A 16,758-nucleotide genomic window follows, 5' to 3' on the forward strand; every position below is an offset into this window, starting at 1 on the left:
GGTTCTTTACTTAATGAAGGGAAACTGACCCTAATGACTCATGAGAAAGACATGGCCTGTTTTTGTTCCTCAATCCCTAGGTAATACATGACCATAATAAACAAGTGCTCCCCACCCCCCCTGGAAGGTAACTTTTTTCCTCTTTGTTATCTTACTTAGGCTGAGGGGTGTGGGGCTTCAACGGGGGCGCTAGAGCCCCTCCGCTCGCGCCTCCAGGCGCGACCACCACACCACCAGGCGCTAACGGGGCGCGAGCACGAAAATCCAAGCAGGCGTGATGGGGTTAGCGGCAGAGGAGGGCATAAAGTGGCATAGGGGAGTGTGCAAAGACCCGTTGGTGGTGTTTCAAAGAACCTTTGGCTCTTATTTATTTAAAAAAAAAACCTTTTTTTCATCTATAAAATACCCCATTTCACCCATATCAATCACCACAACTTCAAAATAAAACCCAAAATCAACCCATCTTCCCAACTTTTTTTTAAAAAAATGGCTGGAAATTGGTACCCAAACCTAGATTCAGATTATATTGACGACGATTTATGGTCGTCACCGCACCAACCGATGTTTTATTCGGAGCCGCAAGAATCATTCGGCTTTCAACCATCCAACATACAACCGTCTCCTAACTTTGTTGTTCCGGAGACACAAGAATCACACGGTGAAGCTACGGGACCAAGAAGACGCGTCCACCGGAAAAAACAAGTTGCAACGGACGGGTCGGGACCGCTTCGACTCCGAGGACGAAACGGAAAACCACTCCGTGGTCATCGGATGAGAAGGAAGCCTTGTGTCGGGCTTGGATAGTCATTTCTGAGGATCGGCGTTGCGGTAATTGTTTTAACGTTTTTAAAAATGATTTTTAATAAAAAAGTTAAATAAAAAAGTTAAATGGAAATCTAATTTATTTATTCATTTTGCAGCCGACTACCAAAAGAGCAAGATTTTTTGGACAAAGGTTAGGGAGACGTTCTATACGCTCGTTGGGAGTACAGAGCGGAACGCCGATATGATTTCGGGTCGGTGGTCCGAAATCAGAAAATTTGTCGGCTTGTTTACTAATCTTTTCAACAGGAACAGCGGTCGTATGAGAACAAGTGGCAGTGATGATTTGACGGTTTACAATTTCACGGTCGAAGAGTGGAAGCAGGAGTGTTTGCGGAGGTATGGGACGGTGAAGACGTGGGACGATTTAAAGTTGTGGGAGAGGTTGAAAAGGTGTTCCAAGTGGGTTGAGCTGTTGGCGCCGGACGTTGATGCGGAAGTACGGCCGAAACGGACTAAAACTAGTTCGTCAGGAGCGTATAGCACTTCAATCGGGTCGGATTGCCGCGTTGGATTCGACCTAAACATTGCGGAGGAGGAAACGTCTTCACCGCCGAGGAGGCGGCCATTGGGAAGGGACGCCAAGGGGAAAAAACCGGCTGAGGGGGAAGCCGTAAACATCGCCAATCTTGTTGAATCCCTCAATAAATTCAACAAAACCATGGAGGTGGTCTCTAATGACAAAAAGGAAAAAAGTCGAATGAGAGATTTGGACTTCCTTACTAGAGACTTCAGTAACCTAAATCCGGTCGATCAAATACTAATGGAAAAGCAAAAGGAACGTATCCGAAAGAGGTTGATCGAAGAAGACCAAGCCGAAGAATAAGAATAATGTTTTTTTTTAGTACTTTTATTTTTATTTTATTTTTAGATATTAATGTGTTTTTTTTATTAATGTGTGTTTTTTTAATAATTTATGAGTTTTTTTAATAATATGTTGTTTGAATATATTTATAAAAAAATAAAAAAAAAATTCGCTGGAGCCCCTGCTGGAGCCCCTCCACACCAGGGCCAGGGGCTCCAACGGGGGCTCCAACACCCCCCTTATCCAGTTTCTCTCTCTGCCACACGTCATAATATTATTGGCTGGAGCCCCCACTAAAGCCCCCATTAGAGCCCCCACACCCCTCAGCCTTAGACAAGTCTTCTTGTAATAATTGTTAGCACATTTAATAATTGGATATTTAACCATTACATTATTAGTTTGACTAACATTTTCCTTTTTGGCCCCTATCCTACTGAACTCCATAATTCAACGTTTTTTTCTTTATAACTAAGACTAAGGGGTGTGGGGGCTTTAGTGGGGGCTCCAGCAGAGCCAAGAACCAATAATATTATGACGTGTGGCAGAGAGAGAAACTGGATAAGGGGGTGTTGGAGCCCCTGGCCCCTAGTGTGGGTAGCGCCCCTCTAGCGCCCACATCCTCTCTCTCTTCTCCCGCTACCATGCTCACGGGTGATATTTGCGCCTCGATAGCGCCCCCTCTAGCGCCCCCTTGGTGTGGTATTAGCGCCTGGGGGCGCGAGCGGAGGGGCTCTAGCGCCCCCTTTGAAGCCCCCACACCCCTCAGTCTAAGTGGTACTTGAGAAATTAATATATTGTATGGGAATTCATGATCTAGTAGTAATAGTAATGTACATGGATAAACTCCAACACTAGTGATGGTGGGGCATTATGTTCATGTATTAGTGTGTTAATTGTGTAGTTTTATTGAGTTTATTGTTTAAACTTTGATACTTCATACGTGCTTTTGTATTTCAGATCATTGATCGTTAATGATGCTAAATTGAAGGCTTATACGAGCATGAGACGATATCTCGGGAAGACCAGTGCATGATTTGAAGTCTTGGGAAATATTAGAAGGATCCGGGAAGATTTTAGATAATAAACTATATGCCGACGCTAAAAATAAACAAGATATATGGGTTGACTGCAAAACGTCAAGAAGTAAAACGGGTATATCCTGGGCTAGAAATTGAGTTACAAGACCCATAATGTATGTATTTTAGGTTTCTCGACGAGAGGAATCCAAAAATGAGGTCTTCATTGGTCGCGTATCGTGAGATAATGAGTACATGTCCATCGAGTATCGTGATGGGAATAAAAAACGTGAAACGTGTCTATATGTTTGCCAATTGTTGTGAAACATATAGGTTTCTTGACTTATATGTTCTCTTTTACGAACCCTAATTAGATATTTTCACTTGCATCCGACTTGGGACGCCATGGGGCGATTCCGGGAGCCCTAGATCACCTCCAATCACTTCGGGGTTCGTAGTTCATCATCTTGAATCAATAGCCGAACACTAATCGAAGATCATAAGTGGTTGAATCCTCTTGAATCATTCATGGGATGTAAAGTATCATAACTTTTCAGAATTTTCTCATGTATTAGAACTGAATGATTGTAGTTATTGATTTATGATTTATGAACATTGATGTTTGGTATTGTTGAACATTCAGTCGGTTTAGGTTTATTTCAATCAGAACGATTAATTTGTCAATTGCCGTGATACGTGTCTCATAGGGTTTTCTGTTTAGTTTAGGTCAAAAAAGCATGCAATTGCCCTTAGTTAAGTCACGTTGACTGGGACCATTTGATCAAGTGCCACATGTTATCGATTATTGATGTCTAAGAATAGATTAATCAGTAAACCAATTTTTTTATCATTAACTAATGTGTTAAATAACATGAGATTACTGTTTAGTTGCATGCTTGAACCCTAGGTGTGGTTCTGTTCTCGTTAACTGTTAAACTCATTTAAGTGTTCGTTGCTTCCAAACAAAACCTGCTAGTGTGATAAGCACTCAAAAATTTTCATAGGTGTTTCTTTATAATTGTTTTGTAAATATAGTTAAATAAACGAACAAACGTATGGCATTGACCACATGCTCCTCAGGATTCGATACCTAACTTACCCTGTCCATAGATAAAATTAGGTTTTTGCAAGATCAGTACGACACGTTCATCAAAGTGGCGTCGTTACCGGGAAGTAAATGCTTAGTGTTATATTGTGTGTGTATCTTTTCAAATAATATTAATAATAATAACACTCACTATCTACATAGGCGAATGAGAAGTCTTCCTTTTTGTGTCATCCTTATGAGAACTACAAACACGTTATATCAACTAATCAGGGTAGTTTTCACAAAATCCAGTCTACCAAGTCTTATCATAAACTCCTTTGGTTCACCAACTTTATAGTGTAACATTAGTTCTCTCATGCAATCATGCATCCATGAATTTCATAATGATGACGACGAGTTTTTTTTTTATCTTGAGGTAACTTAGGAATGAGATGGAAGAGTGCACAATGAAGGCGATTGTTAGGTGAACTAATATTTATATTCCAGCTGCTGTAATATCTGATTATCTGTTTAGACAATGAATACATAAATTATGAAGTGACTTGTGAGGAACACTATGTAACATTTCAGATTTTCATAATTGTATTCTTTGTGTTTACCCGTCCCAGGAATGTAATTCGGATCTTTCGTACTAATAAAAAAAACTTGTATTTATTAATATTTAACTTGGTTTAACTTACTTTATGTTCTCATAACTTTCAAACTCGTCAAACAACTCATAGAAACCCTTAAAATCGCTTAAAACGGCAAAAAATCGCATTAATAGAAGTACATGGACTATTTTTGCCAAAAATAAAGAAACGTAAGCCCCATGATCAATCATATGATGCTATAATGTGTCTAAATTCGTTCCCTTTATTACAAACGAAATCTTCAGGTTATGAGGCTCGATTTCGTCATTGATTGGTTATTTTGTTTCCTAAATAAGTTTGTCTACTAAATAAACAAATCCTAACATTTATTATATAAACTAAACTATCATAAAACCCTAAACACATATGCAAAACTCAGCCTCCATCACCGATTTCTTGACTCAGTGCTTATGTTGATGAATTCTTGATGAATTCTTCCAAGTTCCTGATTCTTCGGTTTGACTTTGGTGCTTCAACACTCTTTAACTCGTATTTTCTCATCGTTTCTTAATCTTTCCGGGTAAGTTGTCTTCTGATAAAATGTTTGTTTTCATCTAAATAACAAAAGCCATCAATCAATTTTATAGATTGATGGGATTTTGTCGGTCAATTTCTCTCCGACCCGTTTAGGGTTAAAAAAGTCATTTTTTTGGCATTGTTTTCAATTACTATGCCTTCTAGTCAAAACTAGTTTCCAGTCCAGAAGATATGTTTGTTTTCATATTTTGAGTGTAATATTTAGAACCCGACTCCCAATACGAAGTTCGGATTTTGAACAATACCAGCTCGCTTAAACGTTAAAAATCTCAAATCATGAGTTTTATTCATCCATTTAACTTAATTCCAGCGGATATGTTCTCGTTTTTAATCTACTTTACTGTATTAGGTTCATTTGTGTCAGATCAGTCAGCACATTAAAGACTCGAGCTTCGTTTAATTCTTTGTTGTTATTTCTATCTAACCTAATTACTAAGGTGAGTAATATCCATAACTAGCAAGTCATAATTTTCTGTGTTGAACAATCCAATGCTTATATGCTACATTCTTATTTGCTTATTTGTTTATTTTATTGCACTTTGAGAGATTTTTCATTAAAGTCTTTCATTCGAGGTCTGTCATACGCAGTCTTAGTAGCCAAAGTCCGATTCGCAAGGCAATGATCAAGAGACACAAACTATTTGCCTTTAATTTAATTGTGGATGCTCACAATAATGGTTTGCGTATTTCTTACATATATTATATTTAGCGTCAAAATCTGGTGATTACTTACTCAACCTCGTGTTGACAAATATATTATATTTTGTACGCATATTGCAGGTTATTCTTTGGTTTAAAGTGAATGTTGAAGATCACATAGAATGAGCTTTAGGTTATAAATAAAAAAAAAAGTTGTTCTTACATTATTTGTTTTGATCTTATTTGTAAGACTTGTGTACTTGATTTGAAATTACTAAAGTAATTTTAAATATTGTCATTTAAATTGTATGATAGTGTCTTGTGAGTTGTGAACCAACATCGCGCGCTCCAACATATTTCGCCGTAGGTTGGAGTGTGACACACTAAAGTTACGCCTTATCATCATGAAACCATGCATCAGATGTTAGTGTACTACGTATGGTGACTCCTAAATTTTTATCGTGTGAACATTCTAGTAGTAGATGGTTTGTTTTTCGGTCCTCTCATGTTCTTTTGTCCAAAATATTTGTTTTATATATGGTTACGAACATACTCTTTCTTAAGGATGACAATCGATCTCGAACTCAATGGGAAAACTCGAAACTCGAAATATATGAAATCCTAAATCGGTTATGGTATTGGTTTCAAAACAATTCATGTGTTTGCAACATTTGTATTAGATGATACTAGCCTTATTACCCAAACTCGAAATCAAAATATTAATAGTGTGAATTGTTAAGAGCGTGGCTAAAGCCTAATAGCGAATTTGGGGTAATGGACATCCCAATGGATAACTTTAACTACACAAGATAAATCTGCGTGTATTCTCGTGAACCTTATGGGTATTGAGTACCAAGTACTCGATGGGTACGAGGTCAGGTATAGGATATCGTTTATTTTTAATATGGGACTAGGATTATCAATACTTGTCTCATACTTGCTCATTGCCATCCATACCCAAAAATTTCATGATTTACTATTAATTAGCAGTCTAGCAACATTCCCCTATTATCGTGAGGTTAGCGTAAACACGTACATACAAGTTAGTAGTGCTCGTTGCCAGGGAGGTGTGGAAAACATTTGAACTAAGGTTACAGTAGCGGCTTTGATGGCTTGCCAGTACTCCATTAGATGGAAGGGTTGTTTGGAAGACTTTGTTAGGATCCTCACGCGGCAAATTGACGATTGTACCCAGGTGTATAAGAACACGTATAACAAATTATTAGTAATAAGTTTTCACGGATATTATAAGCAAGCGTATTTATCTACTACATTTTGAGGTTGAGGTATATAATGTGAGGAAGCTAAGCGTTCTTACCATCCTTGCATATTGAAAACATGATAAGATCTTAATGGTTGAGATGTATGTTAGAGACAAACCACTCTTTATTAGTGTGTAGTCCCACGATCTTTATTTGCCTTATATTCGGATGTTGTCATTACTAGGTCACAAAGGATGTGTCATTGATCAGTCCTACCATTTCCAAAGAGCCCATTGATAGCCATCTATGCACAATGGGTGGGGCACACTCAACTTGGTTTTATCTATAGGACAATGGATTTTAACCCAACACGGTTAGCCGAAATCAAAATAATCATTTTTTTAACATGTTTGAACCAGGGGCTCCTCTCTAATAGACATATGTCTCTATCAAGTGGGTAGCCCCACATTGGCCGAAAATAAAATTGTCGGTCAAGTAATTGAAAGAAACGTTTCTCCCTTGGTCATCCAAAGCGCGCAAGTTGGTTCCTACCTTAATGACGTTGAAATTTCGTTATTTTTAGAGTCATGCCTTGTTACTTGTTAGTGCCCCTTCTGGTTTTCGTGTGTACAGTGTTGTTACTAGGTTTGGTCTATGCCTATTTTCTTATGGTCCATAAATTCAAGGCTTTTTGTCATGGATGTGTTTAGGTGTCTTATTATTTGGATGGTCTTATTGGAATGTTTCTTAGGTGTTGTTTGATGGTGTCCCTCTACCATCTTGCGCCTCGTTTTTTTTTCATATATTATAGAACATATACATATAACCAAGTAACATATAATATAAGTTTGTCAAAAAAAATAAATTGATTTATATAATATATTTGAGGCAATTAGTTACATGATTAAAATGCAGGCAATTGTGATGAAGACACCAAATCTTTTTTTTTTTTTTTATGATTTTCCCTTTTACCTACTTCCATATAAATTTCAGCCTTTTTGGACATAAATGTAATTTCATCTTCATAATAATTCTACTCTATTATTTAAGCACACATATATAAATGAAATTGTGGGGTTTTAGATGTTATTTGTCAAATTAAACCAACATTAATTTACAATTTGTACATAAACAAATAAATATATAAAGAAATAAATAAAGAAATAAAACAATTGTGTTGAGTACATAAGAGGGCGTTGAAGAACAGCGACTGCTTCAAGTGTAATCAATTACTTTCGATCTAAATATCTTATCACACACACACACACACATATATATATATACTACAAATATAGATCGTCTCTTTCTCTCTCTATCGACAAGACTATTGCAGAGAACACTCACTAGTGTGTGTGAGAGAGAGAAAGAGGTTTAATTTGTTTGTTCAAGAACTAAAGAAAACGATATCTAACCCTCAATCTCTTTTTCACAACAACAACATAAGAGGTTTGTTTGTTTAGTATACTATATTACTATATATTATATATTGTTGTATTCATACTTTTCATTTCATTATTAAAAAAAGTTACACAATTATTTATTCATTTTGCATAAACTTGACAAAAAGCTTATCATTTGATGCTTTGTGAGTTTGTGCTATAAGTTTTTCCCTTTTTATTTTTGTCTTTAATTATCTCCAATATCATTAATCTTCAATATCATTAATTCTCAATCTATGCAAGGTTCTATTATTGTACAACAACAACATGTTTGAGATAATATCATGGAAGTAGTAAGTTCAAGAATTAAACCTGTCTTAAAGCTGCAACCTAGCCAATTCAAGAATAATATTCTATGTCACAAGATTATATTTTCAATTTCTCACATGGGTCGGCTCAAGATCAGATCCGGCGGCCGCCGTCGTCACTCGTCGGGTTAGAAGAAATCGATGGACACGGTGGGTTACCGACGGTGTTCGAGACAGGAGCCGGAATGTTATCCGAGATGTTTAATTACACAACTGGTGGATCCAACATATCCAGTGGTTCTGAATGGCATGGAAATAATAATAATAATAATAATAATAATAATACTGCTCAAGCAGCCATGCAACTTTTCTTGACGAACCCATCACATAATATTAATAATCAATCTTCTTCATCATCAACCCTACATATGTTACTTCCCAATTCTACCCTTGACCATCAACAAAGCTTTAGTAGTACGAACGAACCCGAACAAGGGCATTTCGGTCCTTCGACACAATTCACATGGACTGGTGCATCAACACATGAAGGTGAAACAGTAAGTGGATTTGAAGGGTTGTCACTTTCATTATCTTCAACTTTACAGCACCTGGAAGCAGCTAAAGTTGAGGATATGAGGATAGGAGATCATGATTCCACTGGAATGATATACTTTAATCAAGTACCTGGTTCCGATCCTTACCGGAATTTGCATATGCAAGGGGGTGGAGTTATCGGTCCGGCCGGACACCATCTGATCCATATTGGGTATGGATCTTCTAGTTTAGGAGTTGTGAAAGTTTTAAGGAATTCAAGGTATGCAAAAGCAGCTCAAGAGTTGTTGGAAGAGTTTTGTAGTGTTGGAAGAGGTAATTTTAAGAAAAATAAGTCATCATTAAGACATAATAATTCGAATCAGAATCCGAGTAATATCGGTGGTGGTGGCGGTGGCGGTGGTGGTGCATCTTCTTCCTCTAAAGATCTCCCTCCTTTGTCATCAACTGAGAGAACTGAGCATCAAAGAAGAAAGGTCAAACTCTCTTCTATGCTTGATGAGGTAAGTCAACTCTCTCTCTCTCTCTCTTGCCGGCGAAACAATTCGGTGACTAGTATTCAAGGTTGTAAAAGTCGTGCAATAACACAGATCGATTAAGGAGTTGCAAGTACTTAATCTGGTTAGGGATTACTCGTTAAGTACTGAACCGTCTAGATCGATTTTTACAACACTGATACCACCGTTATTCTCTTGAAAAAAGCCGGCCGAAGAAATTGGTTCTTCACTGACAGAATATGCTAAGTTTGCTTACATCCAAATTCTATATTTTATAAATATTAGTAATATAATCAGCAAATATAATTTGGATTTGGTAAAACCTTGACAAGCTACTTACATAGTATAATGATACTAGACTATTATTAGGGTTATAGCTTGCTTGGATTTTAAATTCATCATAAAATTAATGTATTATTTTTTCTTCTTTGAAAATTCATACCTATGATTGGAAATTTAAAATTTACATAAATTATAACAAGTCATGGTGTTTAATTAATAGTATAAAATAATTAAACAGCTAATCTTTGGCCTTATTCAGAAGAAAAAGTTAACATTTGGAAACAGAAAATCTTGTTGGTGTGATGGTGTCAACTGTCATCAACAGTGATGCTCTTATAGCTCAATAATTATTCTTGAATCTTGATCTAGTACAAGCTCTACTCATTAATTAGTCCATGTATATGGTTTGTATTTTGTTGTCAAAAAGAAGTTAATGTGTTTTGACTGGATTTATGATCAATTATAGGTGGATAGGAGATACAATCACTATTGTGAGCAGATGCAAATGGTGGTGAATTCTTTCGATTTAGTGATGGGGTTTGGAGCGGCAGCTCCATACACTGCGTTAGCTCGAAAGGCTATGTCGCGTCATTTTAGGTGTTTAAAAGACGCGATATCAAGCCAGTTGAACCATAGTTGTGAATTATTGGGAGAGAAAAATCCTACTTCTTCTGGTGTCACAAAAGGTGAGACACCAAGGCTTAAATTGTTGGAACAAAGCCTTAGACAACAAAGGGCATTCCATCAAATGGGCATGATGGAACAAGAAGCTTGGAGACCCCAAAGAGGTTTGCCGGAACGATCTGTAAACATTTTAAGAGCTTGGCTTTTCGAACATTTTTTACACCCGTAAGTACTTTCTTTTTCTTCTTCTGATTATCAAATACTATCATTTGATCTTAATGGTTTCTTAATATATGTTGAAATGATTGTCAGGTACCCAAGTGATGCGGATAAACATTTGTTGGCTCGACAAACTGGACTATCGCGAAATCAGGTTTGTTAATTATATTAACTTCTCATCTTTCTACATCTCAATTTGGCACTCTCATGCATTCATAAACTAATGGATATATATGAAGTGAAAGATACATGACATGTCTGTGTTAAGATGCTAAAAAGAATGCACATAAAGAGTATTGGAAAAGAGAAATAATAATTAGATGACATAAAAGCCATTATAATAGTTTAGAGACTTTGATTTTTCTTCAATTTTTTATCCATTTTTGTGTAGGAGAGATGTCAACTTCTTTCAGGATAGAAAATAATAATTTTGATTTTCAAGATTGTTCTTATTTTGACTTTATAACAATATATGGATTATAAGTTACATGACAAAAATATTTTGAGCCAATAAATATTTTATTTTCTATAAAATTCGAAAGTATTATATAAAGTTAATAACCAAACAAAATTGTTAAAATCCAATTCTGTATTTTAATCAAAGGTGTGCTCCTAAAATGAGTTTCATATGCTATAATATATAATGACTATTGTAATAACAGCTATAAAAAATTATTTCAATAATAAATATTATGATTCATTAGCATTTCTTATTCTTTTTATTAACTCAAAACATATTACCTACCTAAAAATGTCTATGTAGACGTTATGTTTCATTTCAAATTTATTTAATTACCTTGTTCTTGGAAAAAAAAAGCAAAATAAATAAATAAATACAGTGATAATTTGATTCTTCGTCATCGTAATAAATAAGAGAGAAATTATAATTTCTTTCGTTGTCTTTATCAAAAAGAAAAGGAATGAAGTCGTGACATGTTCGCGTTAAAAGTTATTACTTGATATATATAAATAAATAATAATTTCATTAATCAACTGTGATGTCCAATGTCCGATAATGAACGAGGGTGAAAACCCACCGTCTTTTCATGCAAGTCAATTTAAACATTTGGTGAGAGATCACATATGATGAATTTCGCTATACAAGTGAAAAACATTTAATCTAACGGTTAAATATATTTTTTATGCGTGTTTATTGAACAATATACTAAAAAATAGATCGATTTTTTAGATTTGCATGTTGATAAAAGTATTATTTTTTACATTAAAATATCAATAAATGATGTACAAAAAGTTTTATGTAGTATATTAAGTGATACCCAAACTAAATTCGAGTATTCCACCATCTTTTAATCCTTAATATTGTCATATTAAATAAATAATTGATACCCAAATAGATAATAATATACAATTTCTACACTCAAATAACTCATTAATTATTTTGTATTGTTCTCAGATTAAAAAAATGATAGGCGAATAAGTAAATACGCTACAACTATAGTAGTGAAATTGCTATGAAAAAATAAACATAGGGTTATTTTTATGATTTTCTCATAAATAAATACAATTACTTAAATTAGAAAGAAAAGAATTAGGCTTGGGTTAGTACCAAAAACCAAGATGTTGCAGCTAGAGATGGTCAAAAAAACCGGTTGGGGAACCGGTTTGCCGGTTTAAACCGGAAACCGGTTTTTACGAAAACCGGTTTGACCGGTTTAAAAACCGCCGGTTCGTATTTCGGTTACAAGTTTTAGATCCAAAACCGGTTAACGAACCAGTTAATGGAAAAACCGGTTTTTTTTTAAAACCGGTTATTATGAAAAAAACCGGTTATTAACCGGTTATTTTTAAAAAAAAACCGGTTAACCGGTTATTAACCGGTTCTAACCGGTTTCTAAACCGGTCCTAACCGGTTAGACCGGTTAGGGTTTTGACATACAAAAACCGGTTATTAACCGATCCGGTTATTAACCGAACCGGTTTTTTTCCGGGCCAAAAAAAACCGGTCCGGTTAATAACCGAACCGGTTTTTTTAAAAAAACCGATTTGTGCACCTCTAGTTGCAGCAGTGAGCACTGAAGTAGACAGTGCATCTAATTGAGAGATCGTAAGTACACTTGAGACAAGACGTCTGATTTCGTTTACAGCTATTTGCACACAGCCACTGTTTTAGGTATTTGTGTACATCAAATATAACAACTGCTTCCTTTGCTTTCTGGTACATGTCCACTGTTTAACTATTTTTAAAAAAAAAAAAAATGTTACGTATTACAGAGATTAATCGTTCGAACTCCTGTTCTACGCTCTACGTCTTTAACCAATTCCGCGTTGTCTTTTTAATATTATTTCTATACTTTTAATTGAAGTAATCTTCATAATTCAACTAATATGAATATATGTTGATTAAAGTTCATATAATAGTAATTTCAAAATATTATCTACCGGTATACTTATCTTCTATAGTTTTAACATCAACTTTTAATTTAATACCTTTTTTTAATTAAATCCAAAAACTTGCATTTCTACCAAATACGATGTGACATACCACCATCTAATTGAATATTTTACTTGTCATATTGGCCTATTTATTAAAAAGAAACCATGTTGCATTATTAAATTAATCTTATTTATAAGAAGATTATTTTATTTACTTTTATATATATATAAAAGAAACCATCTAATTATATATATATATATATATTCATGTAAAAAATACATTTTCATAGAACTCTTCAATTTATATGTAAAAAAATACAAAAGAAATACATTTTCATGTAATAAAACACATTTTTACATAATTTTTTAGAGCTTTTACATATAAACACATGAAGAAGTCGTTTTTTTTTAAATATTTTCAGTTATCTCTTTTACATGTAATTTATAAGAAAATAATCTAAAAAAGTTTATGCTAAAACTAATTTTTTTTACATTTTAAATCGAGTTTTATATTATTTTTAAGATGTAAGATGAAAAGTTCCTCACTTTTTTTGAGTTCCATTTTAAATATTTTTATTAACTGAATAAATCAAGTTCTAGAACACTGGCCCTTTTTAGTATGTGACTAGAGAAGCATCATACATTTCTAAAAAAAAGTAGAAATAAAAGTGATTGGGTTAACAATATTTTATATTTTTTTAGCAAGAAATTGAAGTAAAACTATATAACCTCAAGTTAATCTCAACGTAACCAAACTTTAAAATGAAATTTAAGATATTTAAAAATATTAAGGTTAAATGTTTTTCATTATTTTGTTTATTAGTTAATTTGTACGTGTAGTGTATCAATTATCAAAGATTCATAATTGTGCATGAATTATAAATCGTCCTATCTCTCTTTTTTATATAACATAGTAAATATGAAAAATCTTAATTGATTGACAATACAAACGAGTAAATTAATTTATTTTATCGTATTTAAAAGTGTGTTATTTTGTTTCGAGTAACTCTATAACTTTTAGACTTATTAAGACTAAACACTCATAAAATTGATTATGGTTTTGCTATACGTGAGATATTACTAGATATGGTTGTTTTGTATATATATACACATACTTATACACACATTGATAAACATGCACACATATATGTATATGCATTAATTGTGTAGGATTAATAATATATGGAAAATTAGAAAGCACCCTTGGCTTTGTCATTAAGTCAGAAGAAAATGACTGTAGGAAAGCAAAAGTCTTTGTCAATGAACAGTTTATGATGACACTATCTATGTCGACTTCACCTTGGCTTTTAACCTTCGATCAGCAATGTACATGTACAACTTGGTTTTTCTTGTGTTTTTATTCACAACTCTTTATGGAATAATATTACTGTTAGATTCATAGTTTTGAACAGTTTAGGATTAGCTTTTCTGTTTGATGTTAGAAATAGATTTTTTGTGAATCTTTAGTATTAGACATTGGAGTATATTGTTAGATATCAAACAATAAATAGCTCATGGGAACATGAATTTGACCATGTAATTTACGTTGGTACTATATTGTTACGAATTTATATTCTAGTAACAAGCTCCTAACTTTTATGTTTAGTGCCAACTATCAATTGATTTGCATCAAGCAGTATCAAACCATGTAACAAACATGTTAATTCTTTTAAGAGATTAATGGCTCAACAATACAACAGAATACGATTTTGCGACGATATATTGCCTAAACTCATCACAATTCACAATTTTGCGACTAATTCGTTTTACCAAGAATTTTAACACCAAACTTAGTTTGGGTAGTGGTACAAAGCTTACCTGAGATTAAAGTGAAATTTGTTATATAATTTTTTTCTTATTGGAAATATTAAGTTCAACACTTTCGTAATTTTTTTAACAGCAACTCACAAGCATTTTAACTCTGAATTTAAATTACCCTTTTTTACAACTATGGGACTTAACCCACACCTGTGAAGACAATTCTTTATTCAGCTATTAAATACCACTAAGCTAAATACCCTTAGATAACTTATGTTTCGTAATATGGCAAAAGATCATAAAAAAATATACGCAATTTTGATGTCTTAGGATTGGATAAAATATGTTAATATTGTGAGACACTTGAAACTAAGTATTAATAGTTTTGTCTACATGTGTGTGCCATTTCTGTTTTTTAACACAAAATTTTCTTATAAAATAAGATTTGGGTGACCTTCTTTGAATATATGCTAATAAAACAAAAATATAGTATATTAAAAACAAAACTTAAAACCATAAATCTTTTGACATGTAATTAATAGTATCTTCTTACCCATGCATGTCCTACTCATATCCAAACAAATTATTATTAATGTCATATTTGTATTTTGTGTGTGGTTTGCAGGTTTCAAATTGGTTCATTAACGCTAGAGTCCGGTTGTGGAAACCCATGGTGGAAGAAATGTACCAACAAGAAAGCACAGAAGAAGGTGACCACCATCAAGATATTGAAAACTTGGATCATGAAGACCACAACAACAACAACAATAATAATAATAATAATAATAATAATAATAATAATAATAATAATCAACACAAAAATGGTCCCTCATCATCATCATCATCATCATCATCATCATCATCTTCTGCAGTGGCACAAACTCCAATGCCTCCATTACCACCACACACCACCACTTCAACAACCGAAATCAATGACCCTGAAAACAACCCCTCAACTTTTCTTCTAGATCCGTCGACATCCTTTCCGTCAGCACATGATGCTGACGACATGGGAGCAACAATGATAAAGTTCGGTGCCACTACGGGTGATGTTTCGCTCACTTTAGGGTTACGTCAAGCCGGAAACCAACCGGAGAAGAATTCAGTTAGAGACTTTGGAGGGTGCTAAAGGTGTTACGTGTTTATAAGTACATGAAAATAATTTTTTTTGCCATTGTTATACCATGAAGCTAATAAATTCATTAACTTTCTTTTTTATTAGTTTTATATTCTATTTATAAAACATGAAATTTTACACGATGATAAAACGTAGTGTTGTATTGGTAGTATCATTTTATTTGGTGTTGTCTAATTGTATAGTATGTACCATGTATATTATTTCATGTTATTGATCTTGTGTTAAATGTCAACAATTGTCTCTAGTAAAAGTGCAAATTATTATTTATTTTGAAATGAAACATTTTTAATTGTTTTTCTTTGGTAATGATACACAAGGCTAATAGGTAATAAAAGTTAGGAGCCGTTAATTAATATTGGAAAAGAAAAATCACAAGAGATTGAGATGGTTGGGACATGTAAAGAGAAAGAGCAGTGGAAACCCTCACGGTGCAAACCCAAAATGACTTGGAATGAACGAATTAGACAGTTTGCTAGAGTTGAACCTTTCTAAGGACATGATCCAGGATAGACGCTCGTGGAAACGTAGAATTCGGGAACTTTAAGAAAAATGTAATAATGTGTCGACTTAGCTTTGTTTTAGGGACCTACGTTTTCGTACAGTTTAGACGGACCTTCATGTGATTGTCTGTATGTATAATTAATGTTATATATGTTTCAATTTGTTTTGATTATTTTCTACGGCTTGTTTTTTGTATCGGGAGTCTCTGGAAGCAGTATCTATATCCTTATATTAGACGTAAAGTTTGCCTACATCCTATCGTCCGCAAACCTTGCGAATAACTATGCTAAATGTGGAATTTACTGGGCATGGTTTTATTTGTAGATTAACTTCGAAAGCCATATCTTTTGTAGTGTAGGGCCAAATGATTAGATGAAGACGAGTAATTAACGATGAACTTAAGAA

At 34.0% G+C, this 16,758-nt stretch overlaps 1 protein-coding gene across 1 annotated transcript; it reads left to right on the forward strand.

Moving 5' to 3' along the window:
• Positions 1–8,015: 8,015 nt before the first annotated feature.
• Positions 8,016–16,435, forward strand: LOC143532094 (BEL1-like homeodomain protein 2). Its single transcript, XM_077027243.1, has 5 exons — positions 8,016–8,155; positions 8,384–9,443; positions 10,186–10,568; positions 10,656–10,716; positions 15,340–16,435. The coding sequence occupies exons 2-5, from the start codon at positions 8,496–8,498 to the stop codon at positions 15,841–15,843; spliced, it is 1,896 nt and encodes a 631-aa protein (XP_076883358.1). The 5' UTR covers positions 8,016–8,155; positions 8,384–8,495; the 3' UTR covers positions 15,844–16,435.
• The last annotated feature ends 323 nt before the right edge of the window (positions 16,436–16,758 follow it).

This window comes from Bidens hawaiensis, unplaced genomic scaffold (assembly GCF_021521415.1).
Source record: "Bidens hawaiensis isolate Kalapana, Puna unplaced genomic scaffold, B.hawaiensis_p1.1 tig00009343_1, whole genome shotgun sequence".
Taxonomy (NCBI): domain Eukaryota; kingdom Viridiplantae; phylum Streptophyta; class Magnoliopsida; order Asterales; family Asteraceae; genus Bidens; species Bidens hawaiensis.

Coding starts and splice junctions, on each gene's coding strand:
- LOC143532094 (XM_077027243.1), top strand. CDS start 8,496: ATGTCACAAGATTATATTTTCAATTTCTCACATGGGTCGGCTCAAGAT. Junction 10,569..10,655: donor TTCGAACATTTTTTACACCC/GTAAGTACTTTC, acceptor AATGATTGTCAG/GTACCCAAGTGATGCGGATA. Junction 10,717..15,339: donor CTGGACTATCGCGAAATCAG/GTTTGTTAATTA, acceptor TGTGGTTTGCAG/GTTTCAAATTGGTTCATTAA.